Source organism: Octopus bimaculoides, chromosome 16, assembly GCF_046866305.1.
Source record: "Octopus bimaculoides isolate indiv1 chromosome 16, ASM4686630v1, whole genome shotgun sequence".
NCBI classification, from domain to species: domain Eukaryota; kingdom Metazoa; phylum Mollusca; class Cephalopoda; order Octopoda; family Octopodidae; genus Octopus; species Octopus bimaculoides.
The window spans coordinates 30481581-30498095 of NC_142943.1; the positions used below are offsets into that span (position 1 = coordinate 30481581).

Here is a 16515-nt window from a genome sequence, read left to right on the forward strand (position 1 = left end):
TCCTTCCTTCTTTCATGGATTTCTGATTTGGATCTAATTTCAATGAAAAAATTTTTTAGACAACATAAAATGCATGTGCATTACACTATGTAAACATACATGACTTGATGCTAATCTGATGAAGTGTCACTTCATTATAATCAACCACTAATATTGCATAACTTTTCACAGAGAAATCATTTACATGCAGCGGCATTAGAAATAGTGGTGCAGAAACAATTCTAGCTAATGATATAGTTGTGCTAAATGTTATATGTTACTTTTTGTAAGGCTTGCACGCTGCTTTTACCAGTGATGTACCTGGAGTCTCTGCACCAGTGGACAATCTTTTTCTCAAGGTTCCAATTCAAGGGTGTAGATGGCTAGGAATTCAGGTTGAGTGCTGCTTTGGAAACACTCTAATTTTCTATCCTATCAAAGCCTACACTATGTGTGTGTGTGTGTGTATTATGTATGTGTGTGTGAGTATATTTTCTACTTGTTTTCTGAAATAAGTTTTGAGCATGTATTTCCTTTTTAAGCTATAGATAATTAATGTACCAACCCTTTTGAAAAAATATTGCTTTTGTTTCAATTAATTGTGAAAATAATCAAGAAATTCGTAAAATAATTTTGTCGTTATTAAGCTGGTATTTGGAACAAAACTGACTTGAAATTTGTTGGAAGATTTTAATTTTTTGGAAGATGACTATAAAACAGGAAATTTGTATCTTGGAACCAGAGGCAGCCTCAGACACATTGGTATCAAAGAAACCCACTTAAATCATTTCTGATTTAGAATGACAGATAAAGCTTGAGGTGGCTTTCTTTATGACATTAAAAGCGTATGTTAAATGTTGGGGTGCCTTATACTAGCAGTACTGGGGTTTGTAATGATAAAATCAAATACCACAAAAGCAAACTTAATCTAGGCATTATTATAAAATTTTCATGTCTATTTCTGTTACTACTCAGTTTTTTGTTTTATAAACTGTAAACAATGATTTTAATTTCTACAAGTGTTAGCATGTATTTAAAAGTATTAAAAAAAGTTTCCAGATATATTTCAATGTCTATTTTTACCTCTTTACTATTGTTATTGCCACATTCTTGCATGTGTGTATAGATTTTCTTTATACATTGTAATACATATGATTGCATGATTCTTTCGATTTAGTTGTTTTGTTTTTGTTTTTGTTTTGTTTTTTTAATCTTTTCATGATTACATTATAAGGTTTATTGTTTCATTAAAAGACCTTTTTGTGACAGATTAAAATTTCATGTGTGTGTACATGTGTGTTGATGGATGAAAAATAATGTAAGTGTACTTGTGTGGATGGACGAAAAATAATGTAAGTGTGTGTATGCTATTCATTTTGCTGCACTTTCTATAGTAATTCATCTTAAACATTGATTTTTTTTTTTTTCCTGCCCAGTTCCTATATTTGTTTCCAAAATGCAATATAGTTGGACTAGCAGAGTATTATAGCTGAATGTGTATAGTATTGTTTAGAGCAATGTAGGCAATTGATTCTTCTTTAACCAGTGCTTCCTCTCCTCTTTTAGACAGGTGTCTGTGGTAAACCACTAGATAGCTATCTACTGCAGTTGTAAAGTAAGCCATATTGTCTTGTGAATTCTGTTCCCTATAACACTCACTTAAGGCATAGTTTGCTATTGCTGTTGAGAAAACTGTTTCTCTTTCTTCCCACCTAATGTATATATACATATATATATATATATACTGCCTTAATACAAGCATGAGCTAGATTTTAGACCCTCTATTATTGTCAAATTATAACCCTGATTTAGTATAGAAACTATGCATTTATTATATTCGTTAGTGTTTTTTGTTTCTTTTTTTTCTCTCCCTGTGTATTACAAAAAAAAAAAAAAATTAATTAAAAACTGCATTAGTGCTTCCATGGTGTGTTCACTATTTCATCTAATTTCATGAAATTGAGGTGCAAAACTTATCACTTGATTCAACATAAAGCAAACTTTACGCAACTTGTATTCAAAGCTACCATATGACTTGAGTAAAATTTTTAAAAAGAATTAATTCATTTCTTCTCTTTCATGCTTCCATATATTGTCAATATGTAATGAGCAGATTTTCTACAATAATTTCTTGTAGATTTTTACCATCAATTTTCATACATTTTACCTTTTTATTTCTTTTTTTTTTTTAATTATTATTTTGCCAAATTTTGCTTTTAAAAGCATGTATGTGTAAATTATAAAGGACAAGCTATATGAAAATTTAATACAACTGTAATTTTTGCTACTAAATTTCTTTGAGAACAAAGTTTAATTTGATTAAGATGAAATGTTTCATCTCTTCATCTGCTGAAGTTGTGAAGGTGAAAGCAAATGAAATAATATGAGGGAAGAAACTTTACTACAACCTTTTATATTGTAACTCTGGACATGACAGCAGCTGATTCCAGTTGCATCTTACTGTTGTGCAGGCAGTACCAGGAAAGGCCTACTTCAACAAGTACCATGTTTCTCCATGTTAGCACACACGCGCACACACTAGATATTTAAAATTGAAAAGAAGCAATAAATAATAATAATAATAATAATAATAATAATCCTTTCTACTAAAGGCACAAGGCTTGAAATTTTGGGACATGGGGGCTAGTCAATTACATTAACCCCAGTGCGTAAGTGGTACTTATTTCATCAACCCCGAAAGGATGAAAGGCAAAGTCGACCGTGGTGGAACTTGAACTCGGAGCATAAACACAAACAAAATGCCGCTAAGTATTTTGCCTAGTGTGCATAATGATTCTGCCAGCTCACCGCCTTCATGATGATGATAATAATAATCTTAAGAAATTTCTCTTGTCGCATTTTTAGTTCTGTTGATTTTTTTTAATGGCCTTTCATATAAGGGGGTATGATGATGTAGGGATGTCTAGAACAATCCAATTAATTCACAAAGACAGTGTAAGATGAATGGAAATCAGTTTTGTTTCTCTGATTTCTATATGTTGCTGCCTCTGACTGTCAAAACTTGTAGGTGGTGGTGACTGTTGTTGGCAGGAGAAATTTTTATTTGATGGTGTACCAAGGAAAGGAAAATATTAAAAAAAAAAAGCTAAGACTTGCTCTTCTTTATTAAATATGCTTTTCTTCACAAGGTACCTAACATTGTTAATTTCTACTCTGTGTCATTGATATTCAATTGACATGGGGTTCCTGCTAACAATGTCATTTGTATAAGAAAATACTATTTTGATTAAGTCAATGTATCATATCTGCTTTTTTTTTATTTATTTTTATTTTATTTTATTCCTCCCATTCTGTTGTTCTTATCCGAACCAGCATTGGGGAAGATGATTTTGTTGAAAGTTTCAGATGGAAAAAACTGAGATGTTTCTGTATCTTAAAATGAGGACGTTAGTGGGCAGTGGGGTGTAATATGTAAATTTGAATCAAAATTCATTGTATAAAACATATTTTCCTTTTATTTTTATAAATTTATCAGTTTCTTTTTTATATCTTTTTAATTGAATTTTGACTGGAGATCAATTTTCAGTTCCAGAATTTATATTTGAGCTCAACTGCGCATAAACATAATTTAAACCATAATCTATATTTAAGTATATAATTTGATTTCCCCATCATTCTGTTAATGGAAGCATCTCAAGTTTTGCCATTTGAAATATTAAGATGGAGAATATAAAATAAAAAAGATTAAATTGAAACTCCTTCAAAACTTTTGGATCACCAAAGGAACAATTTTCAGTATATTTTTTTTTTTTTTTTGATTGCTGTTGCAGATGATGGTGCCTTCTTAGGGACATGACAGTTCAAAGAAAAATAAGCTAGATGACTTATATTCTCTTTGTAAAACTTCAGTTATTCCATACATATACCTTATGTAAAAAAAATTATTATTTCCAAGATTAGTCGATTGGGAAAATTGTTAGAATGTTGGGCAAAATCCTGAGTGGCATTTGTTCTGTTTTTTTTTTTCATTCTGAATTCAAATATTGCCAGGGTCAGTTTTGCATTTCAGGGTTAATGAAGTACTTTGGTCAGTGGTATCAACTACTCCCTCAAATTTGTTTGCCTTGTGCTTAAGTCAGAAGCTATTATTATTTGGGCGACAGATTGGCAGAATCATTAGTATGTTAGACAAAATGCTTAGCAGCATTTTTTCCAGTTCAAGTCTTGCTGATATTGACTTCACCGTTCATTCTTTTGGGGTTGATAAATTAAAGTGCCAAACAATGGAGTTAATGTAATCAACGTAACCTCTTCCCCCTAAAATTGCTGATCTTATGCCAAAATTTTAAACCATCATTATTATTCAACAAACTGGCAGAATCTGACAAAATGTTCTACAGTTTTTCTTGTTCAAATTCTGTTGGTTCATCTTTGTCTTTCATCCTTTCAGGGTCAATAAAATAAGTGCCAGTTGAGCACTGGGGGGTTGATGGCATCTACTAACCCCTTTCCCTTAAAGCTATTGGCATTGTGCCAAAATTTGAAATTATTATTATTATTATTACATGTGAAAGTATATTTTACTTTAAATATCAGATACAATAAACCAATTACCAAAACTCTCATAGGAACAACAAATCTCAGTCTTGTCATATTTTCCAGTTATAAAATGTTTTCTATATTTCAACTGTATTATTCAACTGTATTAGATGCTACTTTGCTGTTTTAGTGGTTCAAAGTCTACATTTCTGCTGGAAAGCTTGTTTCACCTAACTGTTTCTCACCCATCACTACCACCACTACCTCTTTTATTGCATGAATAATGATTTAATCCTCTTATTGTCAGGCAGCTTTTTGTTTGTTCATTTGTTTTTTTTTTTTTGTTCTTTTTCTTTAACGTTTTGTTTTGTTTTAATCCTCCACCAGTATTCTTTTAATCTTCTTTCTGCTTCAAAAGTTGGGAACTTTGATTGCGATCGGTCCATCTGAGCACTTGTATTTTTAGCCCTTTCCATTCCATCTCTCTCTTTTAACATTACACACTCACCTTTCATCTTCCTGTATATGATATGTATATATGATATATATACCTATCATATATATATGACATAGCTGACATTTTGTAGATTTGCTTGCTGTATTTTTTTTTATCACATAGACATTTGGGCTTATCTAATTATTTTACTAATCACTGTTTGACCTGATTATATATATATACATACATATATACATATATACATATATATATATATATATATATATATATATATATATATATAATGTTTGTGGGAGTTTTTATTTAAACTTTTCTTTTTTTTTAGTTTGATATTTTGAACAGTAAACTGAAATGTTTTCATAAACTGGAATAATAAGGGAGTGAACATTTGCAGCAGTCATTGAACAACAAACACAAATTAAAATTTGTTTGCTCCTGCCTCCCTTTTTTTTTCCTTTTTATTGAATTTTAATTTGACTTTGGAACCGTCATTTCTGTCAACCGTTGTCACCACCACCACCACCACCACCATTATTGTGGTTTATGGAAACATCTCAGTTTCTCAATTTGATATTTCACAGTGCAAAAACAAATTCAAAAAACAAAAATTTTAAATCAAGTCTCTTGTTCCTGTGTGTGTGTGTGAGTGAAAGAGAGAGGCAGGCAGACACAATGTATGTGAGGGAGAGAGAGTGTGTGTGAGTGAGTAGGAGAGTGAAGTAATATAAAAGTATTGTTTTGTGCAAAATCATAAGACTGAAAAAATGAAAAAGTCAACATTTGTTGTCTTCATTGCAATTGAGTTTTTGGCATATCAAATATATTTTCTTTAATTTATAATTGAGTTGTGGTTGAAGAAATGAAATTTGTAAAAAGACCCCAAAGAATCTATATGCCACCAGCACACACTCAGACACACACACACACACACACACACACATTCATACACATACACATTCGTCTCCATAAATAAATAAATAAGTTTGCATGTTTCTTTCTGTTTTTGGTTTTCTTTTTTTTTTTTTCTTTCACTCCTTCATAGTATCATTAAAGAAATAAAGCATTTTAGAAGTCGGTTTGTGTCAAATTATTTTGTCGCATTATTTAATGTTAAAAATGTTTACACATACATCCATATACACACAAAAGTGTATGTTTGTGTGTGATCTTGCTCAGGTTATCCCCTTCCAATCTCAGCATATATCCCTACATGACAATTGTGCAAAGAAAAGTTTTAGTATAATAAAATTTATAGAATTATTGTAGAACAGTAGTAAATTTTAAATGGGGAAGGGCAAGAATGACATTTCATCAAAAGTAATGACAGAACTATATTTAATTCTATGGCAAAATTTGTTTTCTTGTCTTTATATATATATAAAACAATTCATCTTTGAGTGTTCTCCAAAAAAATAGCACCAAATTTTGGTAACTTTTAGACTGACATGATTTTCTGTGGAAACCTGTTTAAATATGCATTAATGGTACAAAAATTTGGGTGGGGGTGTAAAGGAGGTGAGGTTAATCTAGAAATAGGATGAATTGTCATTAAGATTTTTTAAGAACAATTTTTTTTTTTTTTTTACAACTTATTGTAGATTTAATCCTCTCATTTTATTTTCTGATTTTGTTCTCTAAAAGAATTATACTGAAATATCATAAACTATCAACGATGTGTCATTGAGGGATATACTGTATTCAGTAATGACTAATTAATTCATATTTCTTGGCTGGGTGATGTTTTTTTTTCCATCCCACTATATTTTCGTTGGTATATATTTTTGTGCATATATTTCAAAAAGAAAAACATTAAACTAGCATTTATTTGTATTTACTAAAACCCCTACAATGTGCTTTTCATGATTTATGTTATTTGGCGGGAGGGGGTTGTTTCTTTTTAAACTCTTCGTATGTTTTTATGAATTTGTTTGCTACAAAATTTTTAATTAACCTTGTTTTAAAAAAAAACAACAAAAATTATTTCAACATATTCTTAATATTTGTATTACCTTCTTTTCTCTTCAGAAAATTGTTGGTAACCAAGGAACTATTCTTCAGTGTACCAGTGTGAATGTTGCCAGCAGCAATAACAAAAGTGATGGCAAACTTAATGCTGTTGCCCCAAAAACTACAGTGGCTCAATCTGTTGAAACTGCAGCAAAGAAAAACGATGGGCCTTGCCGAACAAGTGACTTAGAAGGAAGTGCAGCTAGCAGCTGTTCTGCTGTCAAGACAAACTGCAAAAAAGCTGGAAGTACTGCCGTGCCAGTTACTACTAGTTGTACAATAACAGCTGCCTCAGGAAGAAAGGATGGAAGCTTTGTTGGAAGAGGAAACGTCCAACTAGTTAATACTAGTTGTATTACCAAGGGAAAGATTCTCACAAGACCAGCTCCTATTGTTCCTCCACCTTTAAGACCTAATGATAATTCAAAAACTATGAGACGTAATTCAGCTTTTTCAAACATGAGACCAGTTGTTCCGAACCCTGGGAATATATTTCCTGGTTCTACTCCACCAAGGGTTCGAAATCCTGGCTCCAACTTCAATACACCTCGACCAGGTGTTTGTGTACAAGGCAATTTATATGGTAGACCAAATGTTCCAATGGCCAACGTGAGGAATGCCAGACAGATGGGTATGGTGAACAGATTCAACACCCCCCGATCAGTTGGTGGAATACTTGTGCGACCAAGTGGTACTCCTTTGATGCGACCAACATGTCCTGGAACTAAGGCTAATCAGTTAATTATGTCCAGTGTTTCTAATATAGTGAATCCCAAGATTGCAGGTTCTAGCAAGCAGAATGTCAAAGCGAATTCTAATACTACTACTACTACTACTAGTGCTTCATCTGCTACAACTACTACAGCAACTACTACTACTACAACAGCTACAACCACAACTACTACTACAACTATTAATAATGTTAATATTAAAAATAATGTGACTTTTACCAACTCTAAAAGCAAGACATTAGCATCAGATGGAAATAGTGGCAAGGCCAACAATGGGAGGAATTTGGTAAAATCAAAACCTGAATCAAACAAAGTGATTAGTGAAACAAAAACACAGGTGAACACTAGTAACTCTACTCTTGATTTAGATGTCACTAAAAAGATCAGCAATAATAATAATAATAATGATACTAATAAAAGTACCAATGTTGGTGCTAGTAAGTTTTCTGAGAACAGTCAAGTAAATGTAGCTAGTAGTAGTAGTACTAAGTCGAACAGTATTGTAAAAGTTGCAAGTAGCACAGCAGTACATACAGTGCCATCTTCCAGCTCATCTATTATAAACGACAAGTTAATCATCACCACCACCACTAATACTGCTACTGCTATAAAAGCAAGCCCCAAACCAAGTGGAACTATTTCTTCAAGCTTACCAAATTCTACTCCAGTTGCTTCTGTCAGTGGACAGTTACAATCTTCATGTACTGAAACTAAAGAAAAGTAAGTTTTTTTTTCTTTTGTTTTTTATTTTCTTTTTTTTAATGTTTTTTATTAACTGGTTTTAATTATTGAATTGGGGCCATACTAAGGCACTGTCTTAAATTTTTTTTTTCTGTCACTTGTATGACTGCAGTACATTGCCTTGCACTTAAAGTAACGTAAAGTCCTCCTTTGAGTCGGAACTAAATGCTGCAAAGTAGTTCTGTTTGATGAACCAATTTTGTTCACCTTATAACTAGTAACGTACACATGTATACATGCGCACATATGTTGGGATTTGAGGTAGTTCCCACCTTCAAAATTTTACTCACAAGGCATCTGGCATGACTATACACATAGCAGTTATTTGATATGTCTGTATACACATAGCAAGCTTGTAGTATGGCTCTATATGCATAGCAGATATATACGTAAAGTGGACATTTGGTATGGCTGTGTGCATAGCAGACATTTGGTGTGGTTGTGTGCACATAATGGACATTTGGTATGGCTCTATACACATTACTTATAAAATCATTTAATGTATACAGTAAAAAGTTTTTTGCTTTGGAGATGCAGGTCTATGTAGGTTTTAATAACATACCTTGTGCCTCCAAGCAGTAGACCTGCATCTCCAAACCAAGAAAGTATTTGTAACTCATATCTTTATATTGTGTACATTAAATGATGTTTATCTCTTACTTGATGCGGTATTGTTTTTGTTGATCTTAACAGAACACTAAACTTATTAAATATATATATAAAATCACCATTTCAATGTCCAATCTTCCATGCTCATGGGGAAGATTGTATGTGTGTGTACTAAAGCAGATTTTCTACAGTGAAGTATTTTGCCTGTCATAAACTCTCACCATAGCTGGACGTCGTTTCATGGAAGATTGGAAACAAATGATATAACTTATATGGCAGTGACTCTCAAGATCAGAGAACACACACTTGATGGGCTTCTTTCAGTTTCCTTCTACCAAGATACTTGTCCAAGGTACTGTGTAGTATGACTAAACCCCAAACCACATGGTTGGGAAGCAAACTTAAGCACCTAGCTATGCCACTATAACAGACATAGCAGGCATGTAGTTTTACTGTATACACATTGCAGAAGCATTGATCATACACAAGAACTTTATACCTTTGCATCAAGTTTGTATTTTGTAATGTTTTCTTGTATTTCCTATTAGTCTGGCACTTTAATTACTATTTTTTTTTTTTACCTTTTTTTTTTCTCTCATTAGGGAACAGCATCCACCAGATTCCACTGGTGCAGAAGAGAGCTGTGATGTATTGGATGACAGTGAAGGATCTAAAAGTGCCATTTCATTCTCCTTTTGTCGAAAAATGGGGCAAAAGTTATCATCTTCGGTTCCATTTGGTAAGGAAAGAGATGAAAAACTGTTACATTCTGGTGAAAGTGAGAGAGAACCTAAAGAAAGTAAAGCAGCTGAAGAAACCAGTGATAGTGTAGAAAAAGGTGATGCAGAAAAGTCTGAGAAGTCTTCTGAAGAGAAGCCGGCTGCTAAAGATTTGCCACCTGCTGGAATGCCATTTTTAAAAGTTCTTAACAAAGAACAAACACTTGAGTTAGACTGGCCTGTTGAAATGATCCAGTATACAAAAACTCAGCCTCCCATAACCTATAGCTGTAATCCTCTCTTCTTTGACTTCAGTGAATTATTACCGAAGAATAAATCTCAGAAAAGCGATGATGTTTCTAAAACTAAAGTAAAAGTGAAAAGTGAGGAGATGTCAACTGTAAAGGTGGAGGTAAATAGCTTCACTAACAAGGATGAGCTGAAGGAAAGTAAGCCACTGGCAAGGAAGTCTAAGAAGAAAAAGCGAAAATTGTCCACTCAACATCACTCTGATGAAGATGAACCAAAAGCGAAGAAGAAGAAGAAAAAGAAACACAAGAAGAAAGAGCATAAAACAGAGGAAGGTGTTTCTGGCAAAGATGATAATAAGAATGTGTCTGTGGAAAGTGGGAAGAATAAAAGACATAAGAAGAAAAAGAAACGATCTCATCAATCTGGCACCAAGTCTGATACTGAGTTAGGAGACGGTGGTGAAGCAGTTCGGAACAAAAGTTCACATAAAAGCAAGCATAAAAAACACAAATCAAGAAAATCCAAGAAGAAAAGGCACAAAAGTGATGAGTTTGAGAAGCAATCTCAAAGTGGTCATGAGAGCGAAGAGGAAACTACAGGTCCATATGGCATCGGTCTGAAAAATAAACAGTTGAAGAAAAGAAAATCACAACTGAAATCTGAAAGTGGCAATATTTCTTCAGAAGAAGAAACTACAGCAGCAGCAGCATCTGATAATAGTAAGGTTGCCAAAGTTCACAAAACCAAAGTTAAATTGGTCGGTGTTGATCGAAGTGAATTACCTGAGCTGGACTCTAAGCAGTCCACTGCTGTTGCTACTGCTACTACTACTACTGCCATTTCTATGGGTGAAGAGGAAAAGCCTGATGTAAGTAAGAAAAGACCTGTGAGCGTTGGTACTTCTGGTTCTTTATTTGAATCTATGGATGATTGTAAGAAAATTTCAAAAGAAGAAACTGTTTGTGTAAAGGCTGGTTCTAGCAGCGAGAGGAAGCGCCATTCTGGTGATATTGATTCTCCTTTAAATAGTAAGAGGAAAGCATCTAAAAATCCTTGTATAAAGAGTGAAGAAGACACATGGAGTAAAATGGAAAATCTATTTGAAGCTCGCTTCGACCCGGAAGGGAACAAAGCATCATGGGACACAAGCAGTGATAGTGATGTTGAATCCCCTGTTAATTCATGTTTGAAGTCTAAAAATAACAGTGAAGTCTTTAAGAGAAAGAAGAATGGTGATGAATCCATACAGACCGATAAAAAAGAAATTAATAAAAATAATAATAATAATAGCAACAACAATAATAATAGTAATAATAATAATAATAGTAATAATAAAAGTGCATTTTCAAGTTCGAAAGTTGACTCCCGTATTGAAAATTACCATCAAAGCTCTGGAAGTGATACGGATCAGCCTTCTTGCTCTGTACAGAAAAGCTACAAACGAAAGAAATGTTATTCTGGTGAGAGTCATCACAGTGAGAGTCAGTGTCGAAGCAGGGAACATTCTTATAGCTCATCTTACAGCGATAGAGACTCGCATTATTCAGACAAATCAAAACATAGGCACTCTAGGTCACATTCATCCAGCAATTCTCGATCGAGGTCACGATCACGGTCAGTGTCCTACGAAAGACATGGTTCTCACAGAGGTCGACGTTACTCCTACAGTAGTTATTCGGAAGACGACTATCGTTACAGGCGCAGGCGTACGGCATCACGCTCTTGCAGCCGGCACCGGTCTCGAACTCGTTCCAGCTCGTACAGCCATTCTAGAAGATACAGATCCTATTCCAGTGAACACCGATCATACACTAGCAGCAGTAGCCGGTCAAGAAGTCGATCAGAGTCACGGGGTCGCTCTCGCTCATATTCCTACTCACGATCACACTCCAAATCTTCCTCCTACTCGAGGTCGCGATCAAGGTCACGGTCGTATCATAAGTCTCATTCAAAGTCACGCTCACCCCACAAATCTAAATCAGATTACAGACACAAAAGTAGTCCAGAACCCAGATATAGTTCTTCTTACTCGACCAAAAAATATTCTCAAAGTCTTCAGAGTAAAAAGAGTGACAATGATAAAAGTGGCAAGCTTGATCCTGCTAAAATTCCAATGCCTGGTGATATCAAAGATGGTGGAAGTGACCAACAGGACAAAAGTAAAGGGAAAAGTTCCACAGGAGAAAGTACCAAGTCAGCTACACCTGTCAGTGAAGCTAGCACTGCAACAACCAGTGTCACTAGCAAGGCTGACACAGCTGCGCCGAGCAACAGCAGTGATGCGAAACCAAGCAGCGGTGGCTTGAAAAATATCCCCTTGCCTCCTTTCCAAGTGGCAGAGGCTGCCCACTTAACACCCGATAATCAAACGCGCCCTCCCCCTCCCCCTCCTCAACTCATACCTCCACCGCGCTTCCCAGCTGCTGCAAATGATAATCTCTTGCATCCTCTACCCGACCTCTCACAGCCACCACCCTCTGCAGCCATCATTCCTACCTGCCCACCACCCCCTCCTCCCCCACCGCCACCACTCAACATGAACATGCCTGCACTGCCACCTACCAGAATGGGGGCAGCGTCATTGTATGGCCACCTCAGCCTGTCCACTCGGGAGGCAACACCCATGAATGTTCCACCTCCACCTCCTCCGCCAAGAACGCCGCTACCATTCACACCTCGGTCAGTGACACGCCTGGAACAGACCAAGGATGGTAGTGTTGTTGTAAAACCTGCAATAGAACAAAATATACAAAGCCTGCCGGCCACCCCCAGTTTGCTGCCTTTAGTTGTGGAGGCTGTGGAGAAGGAAATGACTCCACCTCTTCCGCCCCCTAAGTCACCCCCTCCCCAACCACCCCCTCCACCCAAGAAAGAGGATGAGAAAAAGAGCTGTGAAGATATCTCGCCAATGCCACTCCCTATCATCCCTCCAGAACAGGCAGAGCAATATAAGCACTTACAGGAGATGGCACAGAAACATGCATTAAAGCAACAGAGGCGTCAGCATCAGAAGGAGACAGGCCAAGTTGAAGAGAGTGATGATGATGAGTCAATGGAAATGGAAGGGCAGGTTTCGACTGTAGTGTCTGATGAAGAGACCGAGGAGCAACCTGGAATTTTGGCTTTGCCGGAACCTGAACCTCAGCACTTACAGCAGCAGATTCTCTTACCGCAGGCGCAACACGCCGGTAGCCCAGTCATTGCACACCACCCGATGGTGCCGTTCTGTCAACAGCAGCAGATAATGATCCCTCCAAATGCGTTGCTCCAGTCTCAGGGCACGTTTCCAATCCAGGCTGGAGGACCAGTTATCGCCATTCCACAGATGTCTCATGGAGCTGCCCATCACCACCATCCGCACCATGCTTTGGCTGGTCACCATGCTCTCCATCACTTACATGCAACTGCTGCTGCTGGGCTACCAATAGCTGCTGCAGCCCATCCATTTCATCATCAACTCATCGCGGCTCCCAGTCAACTTATGCCATTGGCTTCACCTCAGCCACTCCTCACTCAGATACACCCCCCAGGCTCAATAATTATAGGTCATCAGGTGTATATACCAAGGTTCCCCAGAGCTATTTAATAATTTAAGACATTGACTTTTTTTATTATTTCCGGTTGTCTAAAAACATAGTCAAAAGGGGACAACACCAGAATGCAAAAAAAAAAAAAGGATATATATATATAAAAGTAAATAAATGAAAAAAGAGAGACACTCTAAAATCCCAATTTAGCCATCTTAATTTATACAATCTCTACTCTATTTCTGTCGATGAAGTGGTTTCTCTTGTTTAAAGACAGAAAAAATATTCTAATGAGATGCAGGTTGAACCTGTCTCATTACTTTACTTTCTCTACTGAACATGTACAGTGATGACTTCTCGGTTGTTAGTAAATAACCACACTACATAATAACTTCAATGTCAAACTGGTCATTAAATTCAGACTTTCTCCCCTTCTTTGTCAAAATCACTTGCTCCCATCTCATTCATTTTTGTGATGTTGTTATTGCTGTTGTTATTTTTTACCTCTCTTCTTAGATTTGTTCTGTGTTTTTTTGTGTGTGTACATTTGTTTTTCTCCTATTCATTACAGCAGAATGCTGTAAGCTCTCTTATAAGAAACCATAACCTGAGATTGTGTGAGTGTGTCTGAAAACAGGTAATTTATCATTGAATTTAGATAATTATCAACAGACAGATTGCAATGTAGAAAAGGATCCCTCTCCTTAGCACCATCACCTCCACCGCCGTTAAACGAAAATGGATGCAATCTTTGTACCACTAGTTAAAGTATTCCATTGTCCATTTCTGATACTCATCATTTTGTACTAGTTAGTTTTACTCATTAACATTCGTTATGTTGTTAGTCATGTCTAATGTAATGATGGGGGCCAGAGTCCATGTGTGAAGCAATACTACTGCTACGACATTGAAAAACCTTATCTTTCTTTACCTGTTTCTCCTCTTCAACAATGCTATGTCATCTTATGTGGAGGGAAGATTCAAGTAAATACTGTTAAATACTTTGTTATTGTTGACTTTACCCGTCATCCCTTTTGGGTGTATCAGTCTCAAATATCTATGGCTGATATACTTAAAAGTTGATCATCCACTCTAAATAGAGGCCTGTGCCTAGTCAATACATCTATTTAGAGAAGAGAGAGGGGGGGAGGGAAGAGAAGCAGATGCAAACTGAAATGATCTTTTTATTCACTGGCTGTCATTTCCAACAGTTTATTTCATTTTTATCATTGTACAATGCCTGGAATCATAATTTCTATGGAACTCCCAAATTTATGTTGCAGTTTGATATTTGTGTCAACTGGCCTCAATAGCAATAGAATGTTTGAAAAATGTCACTGAGTATTGAGGAAATGGTTTATCTTTTCCAAGATATGTTATATATATATGTATATATAATGCCCTCTTTTCTCTTTCTCACTCTCTTTCTCTCTCTCTCTCTCTCTCTCTCTCTCACTCCTCTCTCTGTTATTTCTAAATATGAACCAACAAAAATAAACAAAATTCCATTTCCAATGTTGAGGAGCCTGGACAAATCATTTTATTGGTTGCTGTACCATTACAGTTTTGCTTATTTAATTTCAGACTTTAACTAATGGCAATGCTAACCAAATTAACTCTGCAAATAATTTTCTCCATTTTCCCTGTAATTCAACTGTAATGTTCTATGTTGAAACTTGCCTACAATCTTCCAGTTTCAGTTGTTGAAGAACTGCCACTCTGACTCTGATGAAACACTCTGGTTTAATCTTCTGCTGGAACTGCCAATCTAATGTAGGGGCAAGAATCTGGGGTTGTATCGTCAGTGCTTCACAATAGTCTTTCATCTCCTTAATGTCTGTCATCTAGCAACTGACTGGTTAACACATGTATTGGAGATCATTTGGTTTTTTTTGTGCGTTTTTATTTGGCATATTGCCATTCATCCATGTGAAAATGACCTTTCTTGTCAAATAAAAACATTTGATTAGATTTGGGGTTGCTTTTTTTTTTATTGTTTTTGTTTCTTTTGTTGCTTTTTTTGTATGCTCTTCTGTAACAAGTTTGAAGATCATTAGCTAATTAATGTTTCTATTGTGTATATGTCTGACAGGTGAGATCAGCAATCTCTGTGATTAACTAATGGAATAGTTTTTATTTCAGACTTTGTCATTAGTACTGTACAGTCTCCCAGAACTCAGTTCACCCAGCTGTAGATGTGAACCATGTTACCTATTTGTAGCTAAGATATGATTAAGTGTCTTGGCTATAAACACTCTTATAGCATTGGTGGTGGTAATATACGATCTGTTCAGATAGCATATGCCTGGTCCTATATAATTGTTCCTTTGGGCCTGCTAGGGAGTCATTTGTCTCCAATTTACTGGTTCTGACAACTTGTTTCTTGCTTTAGTCAGCTTCGATTATAATCTTTTAATGAGATTGTCATGACTATATACTATAAACGTGTTTTTTTCCTAAACATCTGTATGTGTTACCTGATTTACTGAAAGTTGGTAAGAAATTAACTTATTGGTTTATGCGATTCACTCATGAGACTTATCTGATTTACAAAGGAAAAGTTGTTTGATTTCAAAACATATTTCCTAACAGACCCTTTAAACCCAAGCATTTTACGTGAGAAGATACCATATTTGCTGGTGTGGATGATGCACCCCTATATTACAAGAAAATTTATAAAAAAAAAAATATATATATATATATATCTAGTCTGTTTCCTCATATGCATATTGAAAGATACTTTAATGTGGTTTTGTAAGGGGGCAAAATATGATCCTGTTTATGTAAATACAATATTGTGACTTTATACTGGAATAAAGTAAGAAACTATTGATTTATCATAAATGAGCTGTATTTCACTTTCCTCTTCTTTCAGATCAACTTTATAGACGTTTATAATTTGGTGAGGAGAATTATTGCATGATGAAAACTTCTGTTTCTAGCAATGATGTTTTGCATTAATGCCATCAGCCACCATCACTATTGTTTTGTTG

General features: G+C 35.4%; 1 protein-coding gene across 50 annotated transcripts in view; it reads left to right on the plus strand.

Annotated features, from left to right (window-relative positions):
* LOC106872650 (uncharacterized) overlaps positions 1 to 15493 on the plus strand; it is a 117372-nt gene extending 101879 nt beyond the window's left edge. For 49 of the 50 annotated variants that reach the window (XM_089364384.1, XM_089364362.1, XM_089364338.1 and 46 more), the window contains 2 exons: positions 6962 to 8394; positions 9627 to 15493. In XM_089364384.1, the coding sequence (XP_089220510.1) occupies positions 6962 to 8394; positions 9627 to 13581 (5388 nt within the window). In that variant the 3' untranslated portion in view covers positions 13582 to 15493. Of the gene's footprint in view, positions 1 to 1550; positions 1595 to 6961; positions 8395 to 9626 lie in introns of those variants that run through there. The other variant, XM_089364386.1, reaches the window with a different exon arrangement.
* Positions 15494 to 16515: the final 1022 nt, after the last annotated feature.